This window comes from Diadema antillarum, unplaced genomic scaffold (assembly GCF_040938485.1).
Source record: "Diadema antillarum isolate AM-2024a unplaced genomic scaffold, OU_Dant_1.0 scf00000134, whole genome shotgun sequence".
NCBI lineage: Eukaryota > Metazoa > Echinodermata > Echinoidea > Diadematoida > Diadematidae > Diadema > Diadema antillarum.
In genome coordinates, this window is record NW_027271023.1 from 731,508 (window position 1) to 755,495 (window position 23,988).

The 23,988-nt window shown below is 40.9% G+C and overlaps 2 protein-coding genes across 2 annotated transcripts in view; both read left to right on the plus strand.

The window, feature by feature from the left end:
- The window catches only part of LOC139720819 (5'-AMP-activated protein kinase subunit gamma-2-like), a 78,883-nt gene extending 62,965 nt beyond the window's left edge, over positions 1-15,918 (plus strand). The window contains exons 6-16 of the mRNA XM_071632156.1: positions 169-269; positions 1,619-1,700; positions 6,379-6,437; positions 9,569-9,614; positions 10,297-10,348; positions 11,071-11,197; positions 12,782-12,865; positions 13,444-13,566; positions 14,718-14,864; positions 14,966-15,104; positions 15,656-15,918. Of these exons, the coding sequence (XP_071488257.1) occupies positions 169-269; positions 1,619-1,700; positions 6,379-6,437; positions 9,569-9,614; positions 10,297-10,348; positions 11,071-11,197; positions 12,782-12,865; positions 13,444-13,566; positions 14,718-14,864; positions 14,966-15,104; positions 15,656-15,918 (1,223 nt within the window). The remainder of the gene's footprint in view (positions 1-168; positions 270-1,618; positions 1,701-6,378; positions 6,438-9,568; positions 9,615-10,296; positions 10,349-11,070; positions 11,198-12,781; positions 12,866-13,443; positions 13,567-14,717; positions 14,865-14,965; positions 15,105-15,655) is intronic.
- Positions 15,919-16,411: 493 nt separating this feature from the next.
- LOC139720821 (transformation/transcription domain-associated protein-like) overlaps positions 16,412-23,988 on the plus strand; it is a 35,521-nt gene continuing 27,944 nt past the window's right edge. Inside the window, exons 1-8 of the mRNA XM_071632157.1 lie at positions 16,412-16,738; positions 17,428-17,527; positions 18,529-18,829; positions 19,587-19,788; positions 19,961-20,068; positions 21,667-21,783; positions 22,559-22,774; positions 23,321-23,462. Coding sequence (XP_071488258.1) covers positions 16,412-16,738; positions 17,428-17,527; positions 18,529-18,829; positions 19,587-19,788; positions 19,961-20,068; positions 21,667-21,783; positions 22,559-22,774; positions 23,321-23,462 — 1,513 coding nt within the window. The remainder of the gene's footprint in view (positions 16,739-17,427; positions 17,528-18,528; positions 18,830-19,586; positions 19,789-19,960; positions 20,069-21,666; positions 21,784-22,558; positions 22,775-23,320; positions 23,463-23,988) is intronic.

Genomic DNA, 23,988 nt, shown 5'->3' on the forward strand with positions numbered 1-23,988 from the left:
TCACCTCTGAGACTTGTGTCACATAAGACTGTTTTATGGATTTGTTTTCGTTCTTTTCTCTTGGGGTTGAAAAGAAAAGATGCGATTAAAGACCATTGATCTTCGCGGTCTGTAGGCTGCAGAAGGTGCTGAATGCAATTTCTTTCCTTGTTTCCATGGCAACCACAGAGGAGGAGGACATGACCTTCGTGCGATTCATGAAGAATCACAAGTGCTACGAGATCATCCCCACCAGCTCCAAGCTTGTCGTCTTTGATCTCAAGCTGTTGGTAAGTGAGGTCACGCCGCTTTCTAGCTGTGTAGCGATAAGGGTTAGACTGGCAACATTTCACTTTCAGCGAAGAAGCTAGTTTATACGAGTGAATATTGATTTTAGCCAACATGTTTCTCTCTATTTGTTTTTTCTTTTTCTTTTTAATGTTTTGCAATAGGGGCAAGGACCTCATGCACTAAATATGGGAGATATTGCTTGGTTGATTGACCGATTCGATTATAGAATTCACCATTACTAAAAGATAAAAGCTTGTATGTGATACCATTTCGCTATCTTGTTGTATAGCAATACAGCATCACAACATACTGGTGACATTTCAGCTTCAGCGAAGTAGTTACATTTTATATGATAGAATTGCTGCCTATCAGCAAACATATTTTTCTGTTCATCTTTTATTCTTTTGTTCTTTCTTTTTTGATGCAACTGCGGGCAAGGACCTCAATCACAAAATATTGGAAATATTGCATGGCTTGTTGACCAGTCAAATTACGGAATTCACCATACTAAAAGATAAAAGCATGTATGTTATCATAGTCACTGTATAGCTGTATGGCTGTATAGCTGTATAGCAGTAAGACTTACACAACATACTTGTGACATGATGCTGATGATGATCCACAGCATTTGTATAGCACCATACTGTTTATATCTGTTGTAAAAGCATTCAAAGGCGCAGACTCTTCCAAGAGAGTTAGCAATTGAATGCCTGGTGAAAAATGTGAGTCTTGGGTGAAGCTTTAAAGTGATCCAGTTTGTCAATTTTATGGAGGAAAGAAAAGCATGGAAAAAAATCAATTTAACATATCACTGCGTTTAGCTCTCATAACACAATGTGATACATCTAGTTTGAGAGGTTGTCCGTACTAGTAGTTGCTAAACTCATTACACCTCATCATGTAGTGTGTTACCCTGTTGAGGATGAGTCCAGAGTAAACACGGGCCGAGGTCTATGGGAAGTGGGTGTTGTAGCAAAATCAGCCTTCCCTCAATGGGTTAAAGTTCAACGTTTCACGGGCTTGGTGTCAAATTCTCATATTCCAGCTCCATATAATTCTAATGTGTGTCCTTGTTTTAGCATTGGGGTGATATTTTATGAATCAATTTAATTTTTCATGGATTTGAAATATGAGTTGTTAGATTAAATGTTGTACTAGTATCACATCTATATTGATCTTGGAATATACTGGGGTTGCAAAGTTATTTTTTCAATTAACTGTGAACATTCTTCAATTCAGCACCTTCATAGTGGTTTTTAAGGGCTACCACCAAATGAGCATGATTTATGCTGGTTTTCTGATCTGTTTCAAAGAAGACGGTTTTCTTCTCTGTCGTAACTTGCCTCAGGTCAAAAAGGCTTTCTACGCTCTGGTCTACAATGGTGTGAGAGCAGCTCCTCTCTGGGACAGCACAAAGCAGGATTTTGTGGGTAAGCATCCTGATCAGCACTGGACAAGCTCCTGTATGTGATGAAATTCCATGCATGTTTCATTCACAGGTTATCAGTGGCAACATTGAAACCGGCCTGGGCCCTGTCAAAGGCTTGTCCACCATTGCAATACTTCTGTGATGTTTATTAATGTATTCCAATAAAGTAAAGATACCACCAGAACCCTGCCCTCGATAAAAAGATAACAAGCTTTTTGATTCAATTGTGCCTACAAGTTAAGGTATGTTTCAATATTTGGAACCCTGTTGATATAGATGAGGCGAGCTTTCTGGTCACCAAGTATAATACTTGTTATAATCAGGTAATGTACAAGAGTAAGCCAATTCATTATGATCAAGTAATGCACAATTTAAAGAGTAAATTTATTATAAAAAACTCAAACTGAAACAGTAAAATGCTATCCTTTTTAGCTTACCTGTGAGCTATTGCGATCGTTCTTCGTCCAGCGTGCGTCGTCCGTCATCTGCCATGCATCGTGCGTCGTCCGGCGTGCGTAAACTTTTTACATTTTCACCTTCTTCTTGAAAACCACAAATCTGCAGTTTTCACCAAACATAGCAGGTAGCATCCCTGGGGGATTAGGATCTCAGTTTGTTAAAATGGGCACCATGCCCCACCCAGCTAAGTTAATACTATGAGTCAGTACGTTGATGACTGTAGTTTCAAGTTTGTTCATGGCAGAATCAGGGGTGCCCCCCTTGGTACCCAGCGAGGATAGTGGGGAGGGGTCCTAATGGGGCCTAAATTGTACCTTTTCAGCTTCTGCTTGAGAATCCCATGACTGATTTTCACCAAACTTGGCATGTATTATCCCTAGGGGCATAGGATCTCAATTTGTTCAAATGGGCACCAAGTCCCACTTGGAGGGCCCCAAGGGGCCCAAACCTCCCAAAATTAAGGAATCTTCTCTAGAATCAGAAGTGATAGAGCTAAGATAATACTATTGAGTTGGTACATTAATTACTGTAGTTTCAAGTTTGTTCATAGCAGATTCAGGGGTACCCCTCTTGGGGGTAGAGGGAGGGGTGGGGATGTCCAAATGGGGGCCTAAATTGTACATTTTCATCTTCTTCTTGAAAACCTCAAGACAGATTTTCACCAAACTTGGCAGGTAGCATCCCTAGGGGGTTAGGATCTCAATTTATTAAAATTGGCATAATACCCCAAGGGAGGCCCTCAATCCCCTAAAATTTAGGAATCTTAAAAAAAAAATGGGGCCCTTATTGTACATTTTCATCTTCGACTTGAGAATGCCTGGTCAAATTTTGGTAAAGCTGTGAATAATTAAGATTAGTGACTGCGTAAAAGGTGAACTTGCGATACTCAGGTGAGCGCTAGACCCGTGGGTCTCTTGTTTCGTTTTTTTTTTTTTTTTTTTTTGTTACCAATAGCATGGTGATATTATTCATAGTTCTCTTGATAGTGACAAGTATAATTCTCAAAGCTTTGTATGCTTGAGTGTTTTTAATCAAATCATTCTAGCCCTCAGCAGAGATTAGTATTTTTCTTTTTTTATCAAGCCTCAGCAATTTTAAACATCATCTTTAATGTCTAAAAGCTAGTATGCAGAATAGGTTGTCTCTTTAACCCGCTGAAGACTGGTCCTGAGTATACTGGGGCAGGTGTCTATGGCAAATGCATGTTGTAGCAAAATGAGTCCATCCTCAACGTGTTAAGATCTGTTCACTTGATGTTTATGTAAGGGACCACACCATGAGGAACCAGTATCCATGGCAACACTGATGTAGGAGGGAGGGCATCAATAAACCGATGCCTCATTTAGAAAGATGTCCCTCCTGACTTATACTATTCCTGTTGATGTAGAATCCTGCAATCACGACCAAAGAACATGATTAAAAATCACAAAAGGGCATACATTTCCTACGCTGATGCATTGCCCCTGCTTTGCTCCTTGAAGGAACACATTTTTTATGTAGATTTTATGAATTCCGACATGCAACATTTCCAGCCGGGCATGTCTGAAGCGTCCCCAAACATTGTTAGTGTACAAAAAGTAAAAAAGAAAATAAATATGTGCAAGCAACCTCTAGGCCCGCAAGATGAAATATAAAATGTAGTACCCTAGCTTGCTGGATTGCTCATTTGTGTGCACTTTATAGGAGAAATGCATTCAAACATTTTTTATTGCAATTCATAGGGATGGTTAGTTTTGGTTGAGATGGGGGTTGAGATTTTAACTTTTTGTGAGATAATCAGAGACCGTTTATGAAATATTAAAGAGTATACAATGCCAAGAGGAATTCAAAGTTTATTTTTGATGATCATCAGTTTTGAAATGGTTAAAATATCCAGACAAAGTAAACAAAGTGATCCTAATAAAAGGTAGGCCCCGCCTTTTATCAGGACCTCTTTGTTTATGGATATATCAGCCACTTCATAACCAATTTTCAGTAAAACAAAAACAACTTTGAATACCTTATAGAATTGTATGCTCTTTTACATTTCATATTAAGAGGTTTCTTGTCATCTCACAAGAAAGTTTGGAAACCTGACGCCCCATCTCGCCAAAACTACATAATGTATACCATCTCGTTAAACACAGGGTGGGTGTGTGACAAAGATGAAAAGAAAGACAAATAGACTAATTCATCAGCGCATTTGCATCTATAGATATTGTACCCTGTTGACCTAGTAACGTAAAGTCTTCTGCTCCTTCTAACCAAATGTTAATGCTTGCAATCCAGTTTGCATGCAATACTGTATGCGCCATATATTTTGCGAGTCTAAATTTTCGCGAATCGGGAATTTGTGACGATTTCACAAGTGGCTTAATTCGCGATCGTGGAGTCCTGTACTGAACGGAGAATTGTACACGCGTACGTCACATTCACATCGGGATCAGAGTCAATATTTTTGTGTGTCTTTAATTTTGCGAATAGCACCTGACTCGCAAAATTTGCGAAAATAAAAACTTCATGAAATATTTGGCATATACAGTACATGGTCAGGCGAGCCTCAGGCAGACTGCTTGGTTGTCGGTCATAACTGTTCAGTAGTGTAAAGGCATGCATACGGTTGGAATATCATTTCAATGGAGTGGTCTATTAGTATGCAAGTGGGCGACTTGCCTGAACATGTCTGCAATAAGGGATGCTGGGAGCATTTTTTTTTTTTAATGGGAGATGGAGTATGTATTTTAAATCATTGCCTATTATAGAACCCGATAGGTATGATACAAATGTTGGTGGAATATTTCAGAGTCTCATTGTGAAAAGGAATAGATAATTTTGTTTTCCTCCAGACGAATTAAAGTGTGTCCTCCTGGGTTTCTCTCCATTACTAATTCCTGCTACTGATACTGAATTTTACAGTTTCCCACCATTTTTTGCATCTCTCTTTTACAGATTTATTTATCTTGTAGATCAGGGAAATTGTGAAGCTGGTTTACACAGCATATTTTATTATTTTTTTTTTAAATCAACCTTTCCTGTGATGTGTTCTATGACTCTTGCTTTTTTTATGAGTAGATGTTTACAAAGAGAGAGAGAGAGAGAGAGAGAGAGAGATGAAATCACTTATTGTGACGCAGCTAGATTTCACTGGTAGTATTTGGCATAGAAATGTGCACACATTTTGTTCCCTTTTATAACAGTGTGAAAAGAAAATTTGTGACTATTCTGTTCGCTGCATTTTGTTCATGAGTTTATGCTATTGCTATTTATGCATTGGCAATGAAATTCCAAACAGGTGAAATTACCAACATTTAATTGTTGGTATAAAATTCATCACCCCATATAAAATCATACTTTCACAGTAATATGAAGAATACATACTGGTATGGGAGAGCTGTCAGCTCAAATAAAGCAGAATGAAATACAACTGTACATTCATGGTGTAAATATCATAATCCCAAAGACAGACTTGCTGCTTCTTTCCAAAGGCAAAGCAATTTTGCAGTTTAAAATTAAGATTAATGTGCAACAACTGCTTTGGTAATGTCTGCGCTACCTCTAAGCTTGTGAATTTGCCATGCCATTATATTGGCATGTAGTCAAATCTTCCCTGTACATGGCCTTAAAATAAGAAGTTGGCAAGCCAACTGGAATGGTGAATCTATCCCACAAACCTGTAATAAGACCATCATATTGTGACATCAAGGATGATATTAAACCGATATGTAGGAGCGTCAATGTACTTGGATGTTGTACTGATCAATGGGCAGGGCACACAGATACACAGAAGGATTCAAAAACAACAAACATAAGTGTCGATGGGGGGGGGGGGGGGGGGGGGGCAATTTGTTGATCAGTTGCAGAAAAAAAAAATTGACTTAATAATTAATGATTTTCATTAATTTGAATAATTATGCAATACCTGCTGCATGCTGTAAGGATTAGAAGCAGCAGTGGCTGTCAGGAGAAAGCTCGGTGATCTAGTGTATAAGACGCCTGTCCGGAGTTTAGGAGGTCGTAGGTTTGAATCCTGCTTATAAAGTCTGTATGCCCATGATTTCTTTTTGTTGTGGCTACTACTATAAAAACAGTGGTCACTTTAGTGCCTATCTATGTCGATGTAGGGCAATTTGTTCATCAGTTTCAATAATTTCAACAAGTTTGATAAAGAGTATACTTGCGTGATTACCAGCCACACCTACCCGTATAAAATGCATTTGTTTGATTTTGTTTTCTTCTTGTAGGTATGCTGACCATTACAGACTTCATCAACATTCTACAGTACTACTACAAATCACCTCTCGTAAGTTTGTTTATCGTAGAACTGCATTTTGCCTTTGGACTTATTTCATGTGGCCATGGTATAGTATGAAATATTGATGAGCATACAATTCTATGAGGTATTCAAATTTTATTTGATGAAAATTGATTTTGAAATGGCTGAGATATTTTTTTTTAAAAAGACACAAAGTGAAATAAAGTGGTCCTAATAAAGGTTGGTCCCACCTTTTATTATGATATCTTTTTTTCTGGATATCTCATCCATTTCAAAACCAGTTTTCATCAAATAAACTTTGAATTCCTCTTAGTTGTATGTTCTTTCATATTTTATAAGAGGTTTCTAGTTATCTCGCAAAAATGTAAGATCTGAATCCCCCATTTCAACCAAAACTATACCATCCCTTTAAAAAACACTAATAAGCCACTATGGGACCAACTTCCATTGGACCAGGCAGGTAATGGATAGAGTAGGCTACCGTGCCAAACAGTGAAGGGTTTTATATTCATAAATTTGTGGCATATCACTGTTGTGCTGTAAATTTAACATGTGAACATATTGCCACATGCTAGTGTATGTATTAGTATCTATGTGCACTCACTATGACCTTGGTGTCAGATCGCGAAAACAACATCTCACGAAAATGTCTGTGACCTAATTCATGAAAATATCTGTCTGCAAAAATAACAGCTTTTACAGTTTATGATTATATCTCACAATTGAGAAGTCCTGTGCACTGATCCACAGTGTGTGTTTCGTCTTCTTTTCTTGATATTGCCTGTTTATGAGCCATCTAAGTCACTGTAATTTTTTTCTTTGTTTGTGCATGGTGAGACAGTATGGGTGCCTATTTTATAGATGTGTATTGTTGATCTGGTTTGGTCTGCAGTTGTTTTGGTATAGCACTGCATATTCAAGAGCTTGGACTCTAAAACCAAAAGACACTTCAGTTGTTGAAGCACTACCCAATGTGTTTGCGTTCTTTGACAAAATAGTATACCCTCAATACCCCTCTTGACCCCGGGTACATACAGTGCGTGGTGGTGCTTGGGTGATAATTATAGCAGGGCTTCTTTAAGAGCAGTGTTTACGCTGAAGACGCTACCAGGGTGGCTGAGAATAATACCAAAATATTATCTAGTTCTCTGAGATATTTTCCCATTTGACTGAACAATGAGGATCAGCTATATTGTGGCTGCTTTCGACTTCAATGTCGTGTGCCGGAACAAAGACATCAATATTTTGATATTTTGTTTATTTTCATGTGTGTTTGTGTGTGTGTGACAACCTAGATACAACTTCGAGAGATCATTAGAAAGAGGACATGTGGAGCAGGCAATTTGTTGATCTATGCATAAAAAAAACTGAGATATCTGCTAGCATATGTTTGCGCAGACGGCAAGACCAACCTCTGTTGAAGGAAAATCCTCAAGTGAGGTGGCATTGCCAGAATGAGTGTGAATAAATTAGGCAGTAGAAGTGTGCTCTTCGCTATGTATGTATGTATCCAATGCATGTACAGTGCATCTGATGATCATTTTTAGTGCCCTAGCCATTTTCTCCACTTTTCTTAAATCCCATTCATTTTGTTCAACTTTATGAAAATCTCTCCCTCTTCTCAATGTCTTCCTTGTAAGATGCTGTACCATCTCCATCCCCCTCATCCTCTTTGTCATCATTCTCTCACTCTCTCCCTCTCCCTCCCCCTCTGCTTCTCCCCCCTCCCTCCCCCCTCCCCCCCCCCCCCCACTCTGTCATTGTCTTCTGTCTCTTGTCACTGTCATCCCTCAAGGCCCATTAAGCACCTAGTCCCTGGATATAAACACTGCACATTAATCCCAGATGGATCTCTCATTATCATACTGCTTTCCATCACACCGATAGGCAGACTATAAAAGTAGGGTGACAGCAGGCTAGTGCCACCCCTGTGCAAGGAGAGAGTTTTTATTTCAATTAGCCTTGACTCGAGGCTATTCCTGCTACACAGGCTCAGACGTACAAGTATTGGCAGGGATGGTGCCCACTGCCCACAATGATGTTGTCACTGGAATTGACAGGGTACTTCTGTGGGGATGAATTCATAGATCCCCCGGAAGCCCAGGCTCCTATGGAACTGGCTAAACCTAAATGTTGTCTCCAGCGTGCACATGATATGTGCGAATGCAAAGATGTGCAGATTCTCATTCGTGTATCGCATGCAGTCACCTGATGGTAATAAATCATCGTAGAGTGCTGAAGCATAGGTGCTATGACAAGACCTGATCACTGTTGGAGAGTGAGGTTGGGGGTTGGGTGTGCATAGAAGATGGCTGAACATATTGCAGTGCGAAGGTCATCATGCTGAGTGCTATTAAACTTTTGTACTTAGGAAATTTGGTATGCTGCCCGATCAGAGTCATATTAGCAGCAATAAAAGGAGTGATGTACAACTGTGTAGGTCACTCAGCAGAATCTAGGGCTGATTGTGAGGCAACTACTAGGGTGTACACATTTTATAGTTTGATTAGTAGGAAGGTCGTGAAGCTGTTGGTATTTGATAAACAGAATATCACTTGTGTATGAGGGCCAGCACCTTTTTAAACTTCCAATGAACTTGCTGCCATTAGACTTGTTGCTCTAAGGCACATGATAAGAATTATGGAACAGTATGTTTTGTGATATAGGCCTATATTATTGATTTCATGTATGTTATGATGTATGTTTGTAATACAAATCCAGCACAAATATCACATTGATGGGACTGAGTATGCTTTGTGTGTTTGAATTCTGTTGACATAACCACTAAGGAGGCACTCAAATGCTTACAAGAAAGTGATGATGAGACAGATGGCTTGAAGTCCCCTCTGAAGGATTAGCCAAGTGTCTTGCATAGATAGGGACACAACTACTGCAGCCAGGGGACTTGAACCAGAGACCTTGTGAATGTGATTCATAGTCCATGGTCATGTCCACTGAGCCACAGGGGCTCTGATATGAATTAGATGTACACTGTGTATTGCAGATTGCCCAAATAAGGAGAGGAAAAAAACAGTATTACACTGTTGCAGCATAGGTGACCTGAAATGTTTTATTTGAACACATGTAATCACTATGGATTAAGGCTGGCTTCACATGCCTGTAATTTTTCAAAAACTTCTTTCTTTGTGTTGACACAGGTGAAAATGGATGAGCTGGAAGAACACAAGATTGCCACGTGGCGGGGTGAGATTTTTGACACCTTTGTTTTTATTGAAAATTTTGAGTGTATTTTGCCGATATCCTTGCTTATCTTTCATGGAGGAAAATACAGTCAAGTTTCCTCTGTTATTTCTCCAAACAGTGAATAGGAAAAGTGTAAACCACAGTCATTGCCAGATAAGTTGAATTCTGTTTTGACAAAAAATAAGTGGATAACCACTGAGGTGACAATCGTCAGTGTTTGGGCATATGCATCAAATCTTGATGGAGAGGGCAGATAAGGCTTAACTTGAACATCTGCTGGGCTAATTGTCTGACTTATTTTTATTTCCTTGACAGTGATTATGAGCAAAGTATCCCTTTAAGAGGAAACATGTGTAATTGGAACATTAAGTCCAAGTAGGCTGCAAGGAGGTTAGGCACAAAACTCGAGGAGAAATGAGTGGATAAAAAAGTAAAAAGGAGGATGAGGAAGAAGAGAAGGGATAATAAGAAGAGAAAGGAGGGGCAGAAGACGAAGAAGAAGAGAATGAAAAAGAGAGGGGAAGGAGATTGAAATTCCAATGCATGGTGTACCAATGTTCATTGCTGTGCTAGCAATTATTGTGACCAAAAAAAAAGAATGCATGGATATTGCAAACAATCAGTGGCTTGTTATTAGATTTAAACCATGTTTGATGTTTGTGTCCCATTATTTGTGTTGCAGAGGTCCTCAAAGAGAAGGCAAGACCCCTTGTATGGATCGACCCAGACCAAAGGTGAGTTCAGCACTCTTTTCTTATTGCATTATACAGTCAACATTGTATATGATGGGCAAGCCAGAGAAGTCCAACTGTAAATGTGTATGTGAATTGTCGTACACACACACACACACACACACACACACACGCACACACACACACACACACACACACACAAAAAAGCTTGTAAAGAGTCTGAACATTGAAGGAGCATCGACCTGGAGGGGAATAGTTTGAGTTATTCAAGGTTGAAATTGACAAAAGCAAATTTCAGCCAGGTGGAGTACAATAATTACAGATTGTTTGTTTGGGCATTTTTTTTTTTCATAGATGAGCGACTATGAGAGGACTGTCATGGCTGATCGCTATTGTACATATGCGGAATTATAATGAAGTGAAGAAAAAGTGTGTTTTGAAGAACATATTGGTTACGAATATTTATGCAGTTTTTACCTTGTGCATATTCATCATGTACAATGACCCTTTTAATGGTTTACATCAATGACCCCAACTGTTTACAATAACTTTATAAGGAAACTTTTCCTAGCAATGTAAAGTGACCAATGTTTGTTTTCTTTATAGGAAGAGAGCCTTTGTTTATATTAAAAAAAAAACAACATGAAATGTGCAGTGTTTCAGTGAAGTCCATTATGTGAATGTATATTTGTGACTGTTCGTGTACTGTGAAATGAGTTTGAAACTGACATCAGCCTACCTTTATAAATGCCTCCCTCTCTCAGTTTGTTTGAAGCAGTACGGATGCTCATCCAGCAGAAGATCCACAGGTTACCGGTCATCGATCAGGCAACGGGGAATGTCATCTACATCCTGACACACAAGAGAATCCTCAAATTCCTAGCTCTACTAGTACGTTTGCATGTTTCATTTAGATTTGTATGCTTCTATGGACACAAGTGCTCCAGTTCGTCTTTAGTTGATTGTATTTTTATACCCCTGCCAAACGAAGTTTGAAGGGGGTATATAGGAATCAGCGGACGGTCGGTCGGGCGGTCGGGCGGTCGGGCGGTCGGGCGGTCGGTCGGGCGGTCGGTCCGTTGCAAATCTTGCGTCGCGAACTACTTCCTCAGTTTTCAGCCGATTCCCATAAAACTTGGCACAGATGTGTGCCTTGGGTTGTAGATGTGCAAGACGTATTTTTTGACAGTACCCAAAAGTACGTTGCCATGGTAACGGCATATTATGGGCAAAAATGGGTACAAATCTTGCGTCGCGAACTCCTCCCACAGTTTTTGATCAATTTTTATGAAATTAGGTACAGATGTTCATCTGAATATGTTAATGTGCAAGACACATATTTCCGCAGTGGCAAAAAGTGCGTTGCCATGGTAACGGCATGTTATTGGTAAAATATAGGGCAAAATGCTTCATGGCAAAACTGCTTCATCAGTGTTCTTCCAATTCTCATGGAATTCATATTGAATGTTTGTCTTAGGATATAGGTCAGCATGACACATTTCTTGACAGTGACAAAAAGTATGTTGCCATGGTAACAGCTCACATATTATGAGCCAAAATGATGGAAAATTTTGTGTTGCAAACTACTTCCTCAGTTTTTGCCCAATTTCCATGAAACTTGGTACAGATGTGTGCCTTTGGTTGTAGATGTGCAAGACGCATTTTTCGACAGTACCCGAAAGTACGTTGCCATGGTAACCGCATATTAATGGCAGAAGATCAAGGAAAGATCTTGCGGATTTAACTACTTCCTCAGTTTTTTGACCAAAGCTTATGAAATGTTGTTTTGACCAAAGCTTATGAAATGTTGTTTGGCGGGGGTATAACCAGTCGATGTAGCGACATTTCTAGTTGGAGCTTCTTTGGGTTGATTTTTGTTTCTCAAAATCCGTCGACCTTTTATTCAGGTTGACTTCTGTGTGTTCTGTGCAACATTTGCCGAGTTCCAACTAGTATGCTTTGATGATGCTTGATTTGTTACTTTGTTGAATATACAAAAGTATGTTTTAGATTAGACAAAAAAAAAAAGATAATATTATATATTATTTTTTAATTGTATGTGCGGTTTTCTCACTTTAAGCCAAAAATGTATAAGTGCTCTCCGGGTATAACAAACATAGTTATAACGAAATTTCTATACACCAAAGTGTAAATTCAGCACCCAAAGTTATTTTCTACATATCTTTATAATTTTTTGTTTGTTCTGCTTTAAAAAAAAAAACAAAAAAAAAACTATACAGCGAAAGAAAACTGCTGGTCATGAGGACTTTGTCATAACAGGAATCCCCTGTATATGATTTTTGCCTTCAAGATATGTTTTTTATATCATCAGTGTGTTTTTGATCTGCAGAAGTTTGCAGAGACTCTGTTTATGCCCAGTTTCATGATTGCTTCTGGTTCGTCCAGTGCGACTTGTGTCCAACTCGTCTCTCCTTCTCTTCCTTCTCCCCCTAACCTGTGTTACCTCATGTAAAGCAGAAAAATGAGATCAAGAGTCCCTCGTTCCTCAAGAAAACCCTGAAGGAACTCAAGATCGGCACCTACAGCAACATCGCAACGGTGAGTAGCAGCCTTACGGACTGACGCCATCGTCATTATCGATGAAAGCTCTTTGTATTCAATAGTTCCAGAGACCCAAATTAGACAGACGTATGAAATTATTGTTGTCAATATGCAATGCTTAGATGCAGTTGTTAAGGTCATTGACTCTTAAACTTTTATAATTGATTCCAAAGTTTGACGGTAATACGCTTATACCTACTGTAACATCTCACGTTCTTTGGTAATTTTCTTCAAAGGGCTTGATGTACACATATTTGGATGGCTCCTGGTAAAACATACAATAAAACAAATTAAAGCAGGAATCATGAAAGCTAAAGATATTACACAGTTTAATACACTGCCAGAGATTAAAAAGATCACACTGGGCATTGTTACACTTTTAAAAAGCGATAACACATGCAAATATTTTTGTTTGTTGAGTATCGAATGATTTTACTGAAGAAACTGAAAAAAAAAAATTATAATTAATCACATGCTCAAATGGTTTTAATGCCAAAATCAATTCAGTATAAAAGCTTATTTGAAGGCAGTCATACTTACAAGTCTCTTTTGAACTCTTTGACTCCTAATACTAGGCACGGCCTGACACGCCCTTGATCAAAGCTCTCAACATGTTCATCACAAAGCGGGTCTCGGCTCTGCCCATCGTGGATGAAAACAACAAGATTGTCGACATCTATGCCAAGTTTGATGTCATCGTGAGTATCGTCTTTAGTTGTGCTTGTTTGTGTTTGTGTGTTTGTCTCTGCCTTTGCCCTTGTCAATGTCTGTTTGTATGTCTCTGTGTAGTCATCCATGATGATTAGATAGCTTCTCCCCTATTTTCGGTGGGGTGGGAATGGGGAAGGGCTGAAAGTTGCCTTCTTTCCTAATAGTAGAAGTGGATGAATTTTTGAATGAAATACTTGGTCATCATCCAGAAACTATGTTAACCCATACGGATTCAAATGACAAGTTGCTTGTGTGTGTGTGTGTGTGTGTGTGTGTGTGTGTGTGTGTGTGTGTGTGTGTGTTTTAATGATTCCTTTAACATACTTTCAATAGGCTTAACCTCAATTTTCATAGCTGGCATCAATGCACTCTATGTTGTATGTCAATGAAGGCTCTTTAATCTTTATAACAGAAGGTACTGAGATTGATCCCTGCTCACTGCACTAGTTTGTGGACAAGATGCTTCGGTGACCCCACAAAGTTGTGTTTAGCCAGACGTGTAAATGACTACCTGGCGTACTATAGGGTAATAGTAATGGCAAGACTTTTATGGCAGAACAGTGCTACTCTAATTGATCTACCCAGGGTAAATAGGACCATAAGATGATGATGATGATGGTGATGGTGAGGATGAGGATGAGGATGATGGTGATGGTGATGGCGATGGCGATGGCAAGGGCGTGGGCGTTGGCGTTGGCGTTGATGTTGATGTTGATGTTGATAAGGATGATGATGAGGAAGAGGAGGAGGATGAGGAGGATGAGGATGGTAAGGACGATGATGATGATGACGATGATGATGGTGATGATGATGAGGAGGAGGAGGGAGGTGGGAGGGGGAGGAGGAGGAGGGGGAGGAGGAGGAGGAGGAGGAGGAGGAGGAGGAGGAGGAGGAGGAGGAGGAGGAGGAGGAGGGGGAGGAGGAGGAAGAGGAGGAGGAGGAGGATGCCAAAGATGAGATTGATGAGGATGATGATCATTACTTCATTCTAGGCATTCCTCTCTCTGCTTAATCCTGTTCAATCTAGAGTTATGTTTCATATTCTTTGGGTGCTTTTGCTAGTTTTGCCTCATATGTTTGTGAAAGGTAAGAGTTTGATTATTGTTATCATTATTTTTTTTTTTTTTTTCATCTGTAGAATCTTGCTGCTGAGAAGACCTACAACAACTTGGACATCACCATCCAGCAGGCCCTCCAGTTCCGCCAGACGTACTTTGAAGGCGTCAGCACGTGTAAGGAGAGCGAGACCCTGGAGACCATCATGGAGCGGATCATCAAGGCTGGGGTGGGTTGGAGAGACACACCACCCATCCATCTCTTTTAGGGACTTGGGGGGGGGGGGGGGTACCAGATCATGCCTTTTTGTCCACGTTCAGGATTCCACAGCTGCTGACGTGTCTGGTAGGAGGGGAAGGCGACCTCATCATCAGCATCCTGATGCAAGTCGGGCGTGTCTACCCCCAGGCTCTCTACTTCCCCATCAGGACCCTGTACTTGACCCACAAGATCGAACACAGGGAGAAGTGTGAGTGATGGACATTAGGCACAAAAACTCACCCCTTCTCTCTTCCACCACCCCTCCCTCCTCCTGCCTTCCCTCCTAAACATTCCAAGCATCAGAGTCCCATTTTACAAAAGTTGTAAGGAATAAAACTCTCACTAGAATAGCAACTTCTCGCATCAACAGCCATTCAGGAAGCTGAATTCTAATTATTAGCGTGACAATTGTCATTCCAAGGCAACTTGCCGACTGAAGATGGTTGCATACATTTCCTTTTTGCTGTATTTCTGTGTGTGTCTGTGCATGTGTGTGTGTTTGTGAGACTGATCAAAGTCAATGAGTGCTAAATTTGATATTGAGATGTGTTTTTGGAGAAATAAGAATGATTTTTTTCTGTTATAGAGTTATAGCAAATGGCATTTAGAAATAAAGTTGCTCTTCAAGTAGTAAATGCTCTTTATTTATCATGTGATTTAGGATGAGTCAATCTTAAAAGAAAAAAAGGTGTTCTTGGAAGTGTTGAATGTATGAGTGATACAGTTTTCTATGTTTACTCTCTTGCTCTCTTGTTACAGTTAAGAGTGGGGATGCATCCATCGCCCATCTGCGTCGCCTCTCGTCCACCTCCCTGGCTGCCAAGGCCGCTGCTGCGACAGCATCAGAACCTCCCACGCCCACCACCAGCGAGGCATCTACCACGTCGGCAAAGCCAGCCGCATCCGGCAACACCGTTGGCACCGGTCAGCCGGCCACCAGCAAGGATGAGATCAAGACGGAAGGAAACGGGAGCACCGTTGCCACGACAACTGCCACCACCTCAGCTGCTGGTGGTAAGTGATGTCACTGTGGGAGAGATGATGATAGCATCACAGTTGAAGTGATTAAACCTCGTCTTGAGGATGGATTAAATCTTGGGCATATCTTTAATGTGATGTTAATATGTAAACTTAAAATTAGTGATTCTTGCATCAAGTTTCTATTGCAACTGATTAGCAAATTGCCCTTTATCAATGTAAATAAAGACAGATTATTCAGTGTTTGAGTAATAACCACAATAAATATCAGAGGCATGCATACTTGGGTTGGATTTAAACACATGTCCTCCTGATAGCTAGGCAGGTATTGTATCCGATAGACTACCAAGCCTCTACTCATAGCCAGTGATGGTTCTTGGGGGCATTTCATGAAGGGTTTTGCCAGATTTTTTTTTTTTGACAAACTGTTACAAGCTACTGAAATTTGTTGCATCTGATTAGCCGAGAGCAAATTTGTCCGATAAACTAACTGACCAAAATGCTTCATGAAATACCCCCCTGATCCCTTTCATCTGTATGAAAGAGGCACCAGTAATCTCTATAACGTTTCTCATTGTAGATGCCAAGAGCAGTACCACCACATCTGCTGTAACCACGGCAACACCTGCAACTACATCCTCCACCACCACTGCTGCCACCACTAATGGCACGTCAGCCACAACCACCACAACCTCCACCACCTCCACCACGGCCACTCCGGCTCCAGGCCTGGGGAGCAGCGTCAGCAACAACCCCGGCCCCATCCGCGCCTCGGTCCCGATGGTCAGGTGCTCCAAAATCATGGGGGTGCAGCGGGACCTCCACCCGATCCTCCTCTCATCGCTGGAGGGCATCGTGGACCAGGTATGATTGCCTGCAGCAAAATCATACTAAACTCTTTCAATCGACAGAGACTGCATATTGTATACGCTGTTTATTTTGCGAGGTATTCATTTTCGCAAATTTCGCAAGTTAGATGCTGATTGCGAATTTAACAAGACACAAAGATATGAATGCTAGACCTGACAAAGATGCAACATGCATGTGTGTATTTTTCTGTTCTTTATGGTCCCCTACGGTCCCCTACGATCGCAAATTCAACCCCTTTGCAAAATTGTCCGAAAGTCCTGATTCGCAACAAATTAAACTCGTTGAATATATGGCTTATGAATGATGTGAGTTATTTGACAATAGAGAGCATTGTGATTTCAAAATGCATAATGATGTCCTGAAGCTGAAAAGGTGTTGAATCAAAGCATGATTGAATTTCAGTTAGAATTCTTTTTTGTAACATGAGATATATATGTGCTATATCATTGTGTGTTGGGGACATCGTACTGGAACTGTATAATGCGATCAAAACCAATGTTTTTAATTTGATTCATAAAATTGTACTTATTATTCTTCATTATGTATTGATTTATTATTATTATTTGTAACTGATTTGATATAACTTCAGGAGGAACAAATATATCTTCTATTTTTATTCCCCTTCATGCATTACACATCCCTACCTCATCCATTTACACTGCAATCTGTCTTTCAATCTCCAGATGGTTTGGTTCAGGGAGAACTGGTACGAGGAGGTACTCCGCCACCTGCGGCTGGCCCTGGCCAAGTGTCAAGCTGTCGCCTTTGAGAACAGGGGGGCAGGTAAGATGAGAGAGAACCGCACACCGTAGAGTTTAGTGACGACAGCCGCAACAGCTCGCCAACAAAGTTGAGACATTAGAAAAGGATTGTAGCCATAAGAGGCATAGAGGCATACAGGACTTGACTATGAAAACTTTAAAAATGTGAATGTGTCGGGAAAAAGAAAAAGCGTAAGAGCAGTCCGCCACAGTGATATTTGATGGGAATTTTCAGCTCAGAGTGTAGAAAGTGGACCTCAGATGATTGATTTGTGTCACAGCAAGAATCAAATTCAACTTTATACATGGAGCCAGGCAGAACACACAGTGAATTTTCAATGCCACACTGCATGTGCATATGCAGTACAAGTTTCCAGTGTTCTCCAAGTAAGGTGACAATATGATGATATCGTCGGCCTCATGCCAAAAGGGCCTTAACACCATAGACTTTGTACAGTGTTAGGGCCCTTTTGGCATGAGGCCGACGATATGGGCATACTTGTATATACCTGGTGTAGCCTTTATATTATTTCACTGCTCTTGCAGAGGGCCTTGTAACCATTAAAGACATTATTTACCATTTGCAGAGGAAACAAAAATCCAGCTTTAATGCTTCAAAGTAGTTATAAAATGTGAGTTAAGGATAGAAATGTGAAAATGTTAATCATTAGAATCAATGTTAAGTGTTGTTAAATATGCAAAATGTGAACAATAGTTATAATAAGATTGTTTCTAGACTAAACCGTCTACACTTATGGTTTATTGAGAAAAATAGTCATAACTCCTTATATTTTAGGCTTTACTGCGAAATTCTTATATGGTAGGATGTTTGTGATACAACTGACCTACACATATGCATCAAATGTGATAACTCGAACATTTTTAAATCACTGCTCCCAATGGTAAATAGTACCTTTAATTTTACACACACTGAAGAGGTACTTGCGGACAGCGACTTATTTGCCATCTTCACTTTCCTCCTCGTGTGTGTGTGTGTTTGTGTGTTGTATTTTGTACTGACAGTCGTGGAAGCCAAGGTCACCCCGCACACACTGAGCTTCGTCAAGAAGTTGGTCAACACCTTCGGCGGTGTGGGCATTGAGAACGTGAGCAGCGTGACGCAGACGCTGTCGACCGCCGCCTCGGAGCTCCTGGTGCGGCGGGCCCAGGCCACGGCCCAGGACCCCATCTTCCAGAAGCTGAAGAACCAGTTCAAGATCGACTTCGACTTCACGCAGCCCGGCGCCACCAAGCTGCGCAACCTAATCTCCATGCTGAAGAAGTGGATCAAGATCATTGAGACAAGGACCAAACTCCTGCCAAAGTGAGTCCATGGTGTTCTTGTCCTCATTTTCTCATACTAGTTACGTTCACACGCTGTTCCTAAACTTTAAGTTTAGGTCGAAAACTTAACTCTCGATGATTAGCTTGTAGTTTAGTGCCGTGTGGATGCACTCGAAAGTTAGCAATCTTAAAGTTTAGTCAATGATTACGTAGAACCACAAGACATCTTAGGGTTTACGCTCTCTCCATGAGCTACTGGGGGTCCCCACTGGTAGTTTCACTCCGTGTGGACATAATAATCAACAAGCTTGTGAGTTAGCGTGAACCTCGTTTGCTTCCGGGTCAATCTCCAAGTTTGACACTTGTATGTGAAAGCAACTGCTGATAAAGCAGAGATTTTCTCGTGAGTAATTCTTAGTGCTTGGCTTGCTAAGATGAATTTCATGGACGGTCACGCCAATTGAGTGAGCGCTTCAAACAGCTCACCGCTGCAGCACATACATGTAATATGGTGAAAGGTATTAAATTGGTCTGTATTATGGCAGCACATTCACTTACACTACAGGACTAGTGAACGTGAAGAAAACTTTGAATAGCAGTAAGCCCCTGTATACAATATAGCACCCTTGAAATCAAAAGAAAAAACATAAGATGTTAAAAGATGTAAGAATACTGGCAGCATTTATCAGCATGACTGACTGCATGTTGCTGGGACTGCATGGCCTGGGGACAAACTTGATAGAAAAATGATTCTGCTATGTTAATGTGATCCCCCTCTCTCTGTGCTTGACCACCAGGTCCTTCCTGATTGAGGAGCGATGTCGCTTCCTCAGCCATTTCTCGTCGGCAACGGCCGATGTCGAGCTGCCCGGCGAGTTCCTGACGCCGAAGCACAGCCACTACACTATCCGCATTGCCCGCTTCATGCCCCACGTCGAGATCACCCACAAGCACAACACGGCTGCCCGCCGCCTCTACATAAGGGGCAGTAACGGCAAGGTGAGTGTCACCCTATTCGGTCCTCCCTCCCACCAGACTTTCTTTGATCATCTTCAAGAAAAATTAGCATATAATCAAGAAAAAAAAGAGAAAGATGTTAAATGATTTTTGACACCAGCGTGTGAATCATTTGTCTCCTTTTGTTATTCATTCTTCTACTTTTATCCACCAGATCTATCCCTACCTGGTGGTCAACGATGCCAGTATGGCAGAGTCACGACGAGAAGAACGTGTCCTCCAAGTCCTGCGAATGCTGAATCACTACCTTGCCAAGAGGAAGGTGAGGGAAGAGAAAACAAGCCCTATTCTCTCACATCTCCACTGTACCGTTTTTCGTTGTTATCAGTCACTAGTCATGAGTAGTGGTCACTGATATAAGTTGTTAGTCATTAGTCACTGATAGTAGTCATGTGACATTATTTTCACTCAGTACTGTCATTGTAGCCTCACTTTATTGTGTTTAGTTTCATCCGTAAATTTTAAGATCTCTTCTCAGGAGGGTAAAGTGCGCTTGTTGTTCAGACTCAACATACTGTAAAAGTGGAAATTTTCACGCTTTTTGCACAACCAGAAGCTAGCGTGAAAATGAAAGTACACAGATATTTTTGCAGACCATATGTCCCAGTAGTTTATATCCTGATTCAGCGGAATCCAAAATATGCAAAATTCATCTTACCGGGCCAAGCGCAAAAAGTTACTTGTGCAAAAATAGCCACTTTTACAGTACTTTAGCTATTATGTTGTCACTAGCAACTGCTGTGCTATCGCAAGGGAAATAGTGCAGGTCTGTTTGTGGCAATGACATAGTTAGTTGATTGATTTGATAGAGTCCTGCCTTAGAATTGTGTTCAGGTGACTTTTGACATTTCAACGCATCAAGTTCTCAACTTATGTAGACGCCAGTTTTTTATTCCAAGTGCCTGTCCTTGGTTTTTTCCTTGCTTCAAATCTAGTCGTTAACAATCTGTCCAGCAGTAAAGGAACATGTGTGATTTCCCATGAAACATCAAACATGACAAATTAAGTATTTTTTTTTTCTAATCATTATACAAAGGGACTATCTTGTATTTGGGTTTATGCAGTGTCCATGTTACCATTCGTAGTATTTTCTTGTGTCGTGCTGATTTATTATCTCTTTGTGTGCCATGATGTAAACCCTCTTGTGTCACATTATTCTCAGACCGCCATGCATGAGTGCTTTTGGAAAACAGAATGTTTTCCAGAGCCATGAAACAGTTTATAGAAACATTTATGCTAGAAATGTAGTACTGCAAAGTTGTAGAGGAAATTGCAAGCATTACCACGATGTACATTTTTTGACAAGGCTGTGTGGCTGTGACGCTTTCAATGTACTGTTGCATATTGCAATATGTTGTTGTTGTTGTTGTTGTTGTTCATTTTCCATATGTGAAGATGGCTGGATAGCCCATATTCAGCTACACTAAGCTGGTCTTCCATGGGGTCCAGTTGGATGTGGGGTGGGACCACTTCACCGGGTTAGACACCCTGCTCTTTTCGATGAATGAATGAAGCGGGATCTTTTACGTGCATGAGCTGTGAAACTCTCATACACGGGACCTCCATTTTATGTCCTATCCGAGGGACAGAGTGTTTTGCCTCTTGCTATAGAGGGGACGGTATGTTTACACACAACATTGCTCAGTCCAGACTCGGGTTCGAACCCGGGCCGCGTGGTCGTGAGGCAGACGCGCTACCGACTGAGCCAACTCACTGTTGATCTGTTAGTGCGCGTTGTGCTTATGAGCAAAATATATAAAATAATAATCGGGCGTATGAATGTGGCACACATGCAGGTAAGAAGGAAATGAAATGAAATCATGTTTGTTTACAAAATTAATATTTTTTCCTTTCCTCCAGGAAACTGCGAAGAGACAACTGCAGTTCACTGTGCCCAGGGTTGTGGCTGTGTCCCCACAGATGAGACTGGTGGAAGACAGCCCCTCCTCCTTGTCACTGCTAGACATCTACAAGAAGGTATGTTTGAGATAGGATAACCAGTCTGCAAATGACACCTTGTCAATCTCACCTACATTGCACAGGCTATAGTGAGGTCCCATAAGCATTTAAGACCATGTTCCATCTATCACACTCTCTATCTTGATGGGAGCTCTATGGCTATTTTGTTTTTGTTATACTGTTACACTGAGTCGATAATCACAAAGGGAAAGAAATACAATGCTGCAGTGCACGTTGGTATATGTATGTGGATATCAAGTATTACTGGAAACTGCACTTCCTCATACTATTGTCTTCTGAAAGGCAATATATGATATGGTTCCAGATGTCATAATGTATGATTATGATCTCAGTGTTTGCCAGTACAATGTACTTCCATTCATAATTATTGGGACTTTGTAGTGTTACAATGTGGTAGCAGCTACATAGATGTTGTATGAACCGGCATTTCCGTGGAAGACATGCAAAGGTCATATTGAGATTTGCAGAAAAATTGTGCTTCCCTTGTACCACAACATACAGACATTGCAGTTTGTGATGCCGCAAGCCCAAAGTCACCCTCCCCAGCCCTTCAAATTCTCTGTCAGCTCTCCGTCCAAACTGGCATCCCATCCCACCAACCATCACCATTCCCTACAAAGATGGCACTGGGCACTTTTTCATTTCCGTGCATGTTTTAGTGGGGCATTGCATGATGTTCTAGTGTACAAATGCATTATACGTGCAGAGTGAGAGTTGACATTTTTTCTCCTGGTGTTCTTCATCTCCATCCTTGCTGTTGTTGCCATGGCAGTGGTGCACCAAGCAACAGGTGGAGACGGACCCGCCCATCAACCGTTACTACGAGCGGCTGGCGGTGGTGCAGCACCGGGGGTCGCAGGCCAGCCACCAGGTGCTGCGGGACATTCTGAAGGAGGTCCAAACCAACATGGTGCCCAGGACGCTCCTCAGGGAGTGGGCCCTGGACACCTTCCCCACCTCCACCGACTACTTCGCCTTCCGCAAGATGGTGAGTCCCAGCATCCCCACCCCCCTACCTACTGTAGCTATCTCATCAGCTCTCAAATGGATAATAATATATTTGGTTTTACATTGTCTTCTTGAAATTATCAGATTTGAAAGAATTGATATGTTGGTTGGTAATAAAGTTTAAATTGAATGGAAAAAGAAAAGAATAGAATCCGCATCTTCTCAACTGATATGAGCACTGTCTTGAGGTTGAATTGTTTCACGAAGGCACTTATGTATAATTTTCCAGCTCGCTTTCCTGTCAATAAACAAAATGAATATATCTAAACACTGCACACTCTCTCATTTATATATTGTCACTTTGTCATTTGTTATTACGACATTTAGCATGCTTTGTATACCATGCTTTTAATCAATGAAAAGATTTGTTGGTGTGAACTTGGTAGAAGTTTACAGAAAACTCCAGAAAACTCCAAGACAGCTTTCACAGACTGCAAAATTTACAAAGTAAGGGAGCTTTATCTTGAATTCAAACACATACGCTTGTCCATCTCCAACTCTATATTTGTCTGTCTGACCCGCCCAGATGACCGGTCAGCTAGCCCTCCTTGGTCTGGCTGAGTTTGTTCTCCATCTGACCCGCCTCAACCCAGAGATCATCCAGATCGAGCGCAACTCAGGCCTGCTATCTGTCTTCTACCTCCGCTTCGACATCGACGACACGAGTGGTAAGTCTCACCATTCAGTGTTTGAATACTATAACACTATTAAAGGTCTAGTAAGCTATCACAGCACTTGGTGCCTGGCATTCGTAGCTTTTTTTTTTTTTAAATTGCACAAACACACACACACAAAATCCAACAAAATGAATTTGAACATTGCTGTGAAAATTGGAGATGTTATGCTTGTGTATGCTTCTGATATAATTTGATGTGAGAATAATCAGACTTTCCTTATTTACCACCAGAGCTCATCATCTATTGCAAAATGTATGCACACACACACATACACAAACTCCTACACTCTCACACTGAACTTCATAAAATATGTGAAAAAAAAAAAAAAAAACACTGGGGGGGGGGGGGCAGAAAAGGGGGGTTGGGGAAGGGGAACCATTTGCTTCTTCAAAACTAACCATAAAAAAGACTTTGCCATCACATATTACATGTCTTAGGTGTCTCCCTATGGTAGGCCACTGTAAGACATTCATGCCTCATAATGATGTTTTCACTCTCTTGTCTCTTTCTCTCTGTC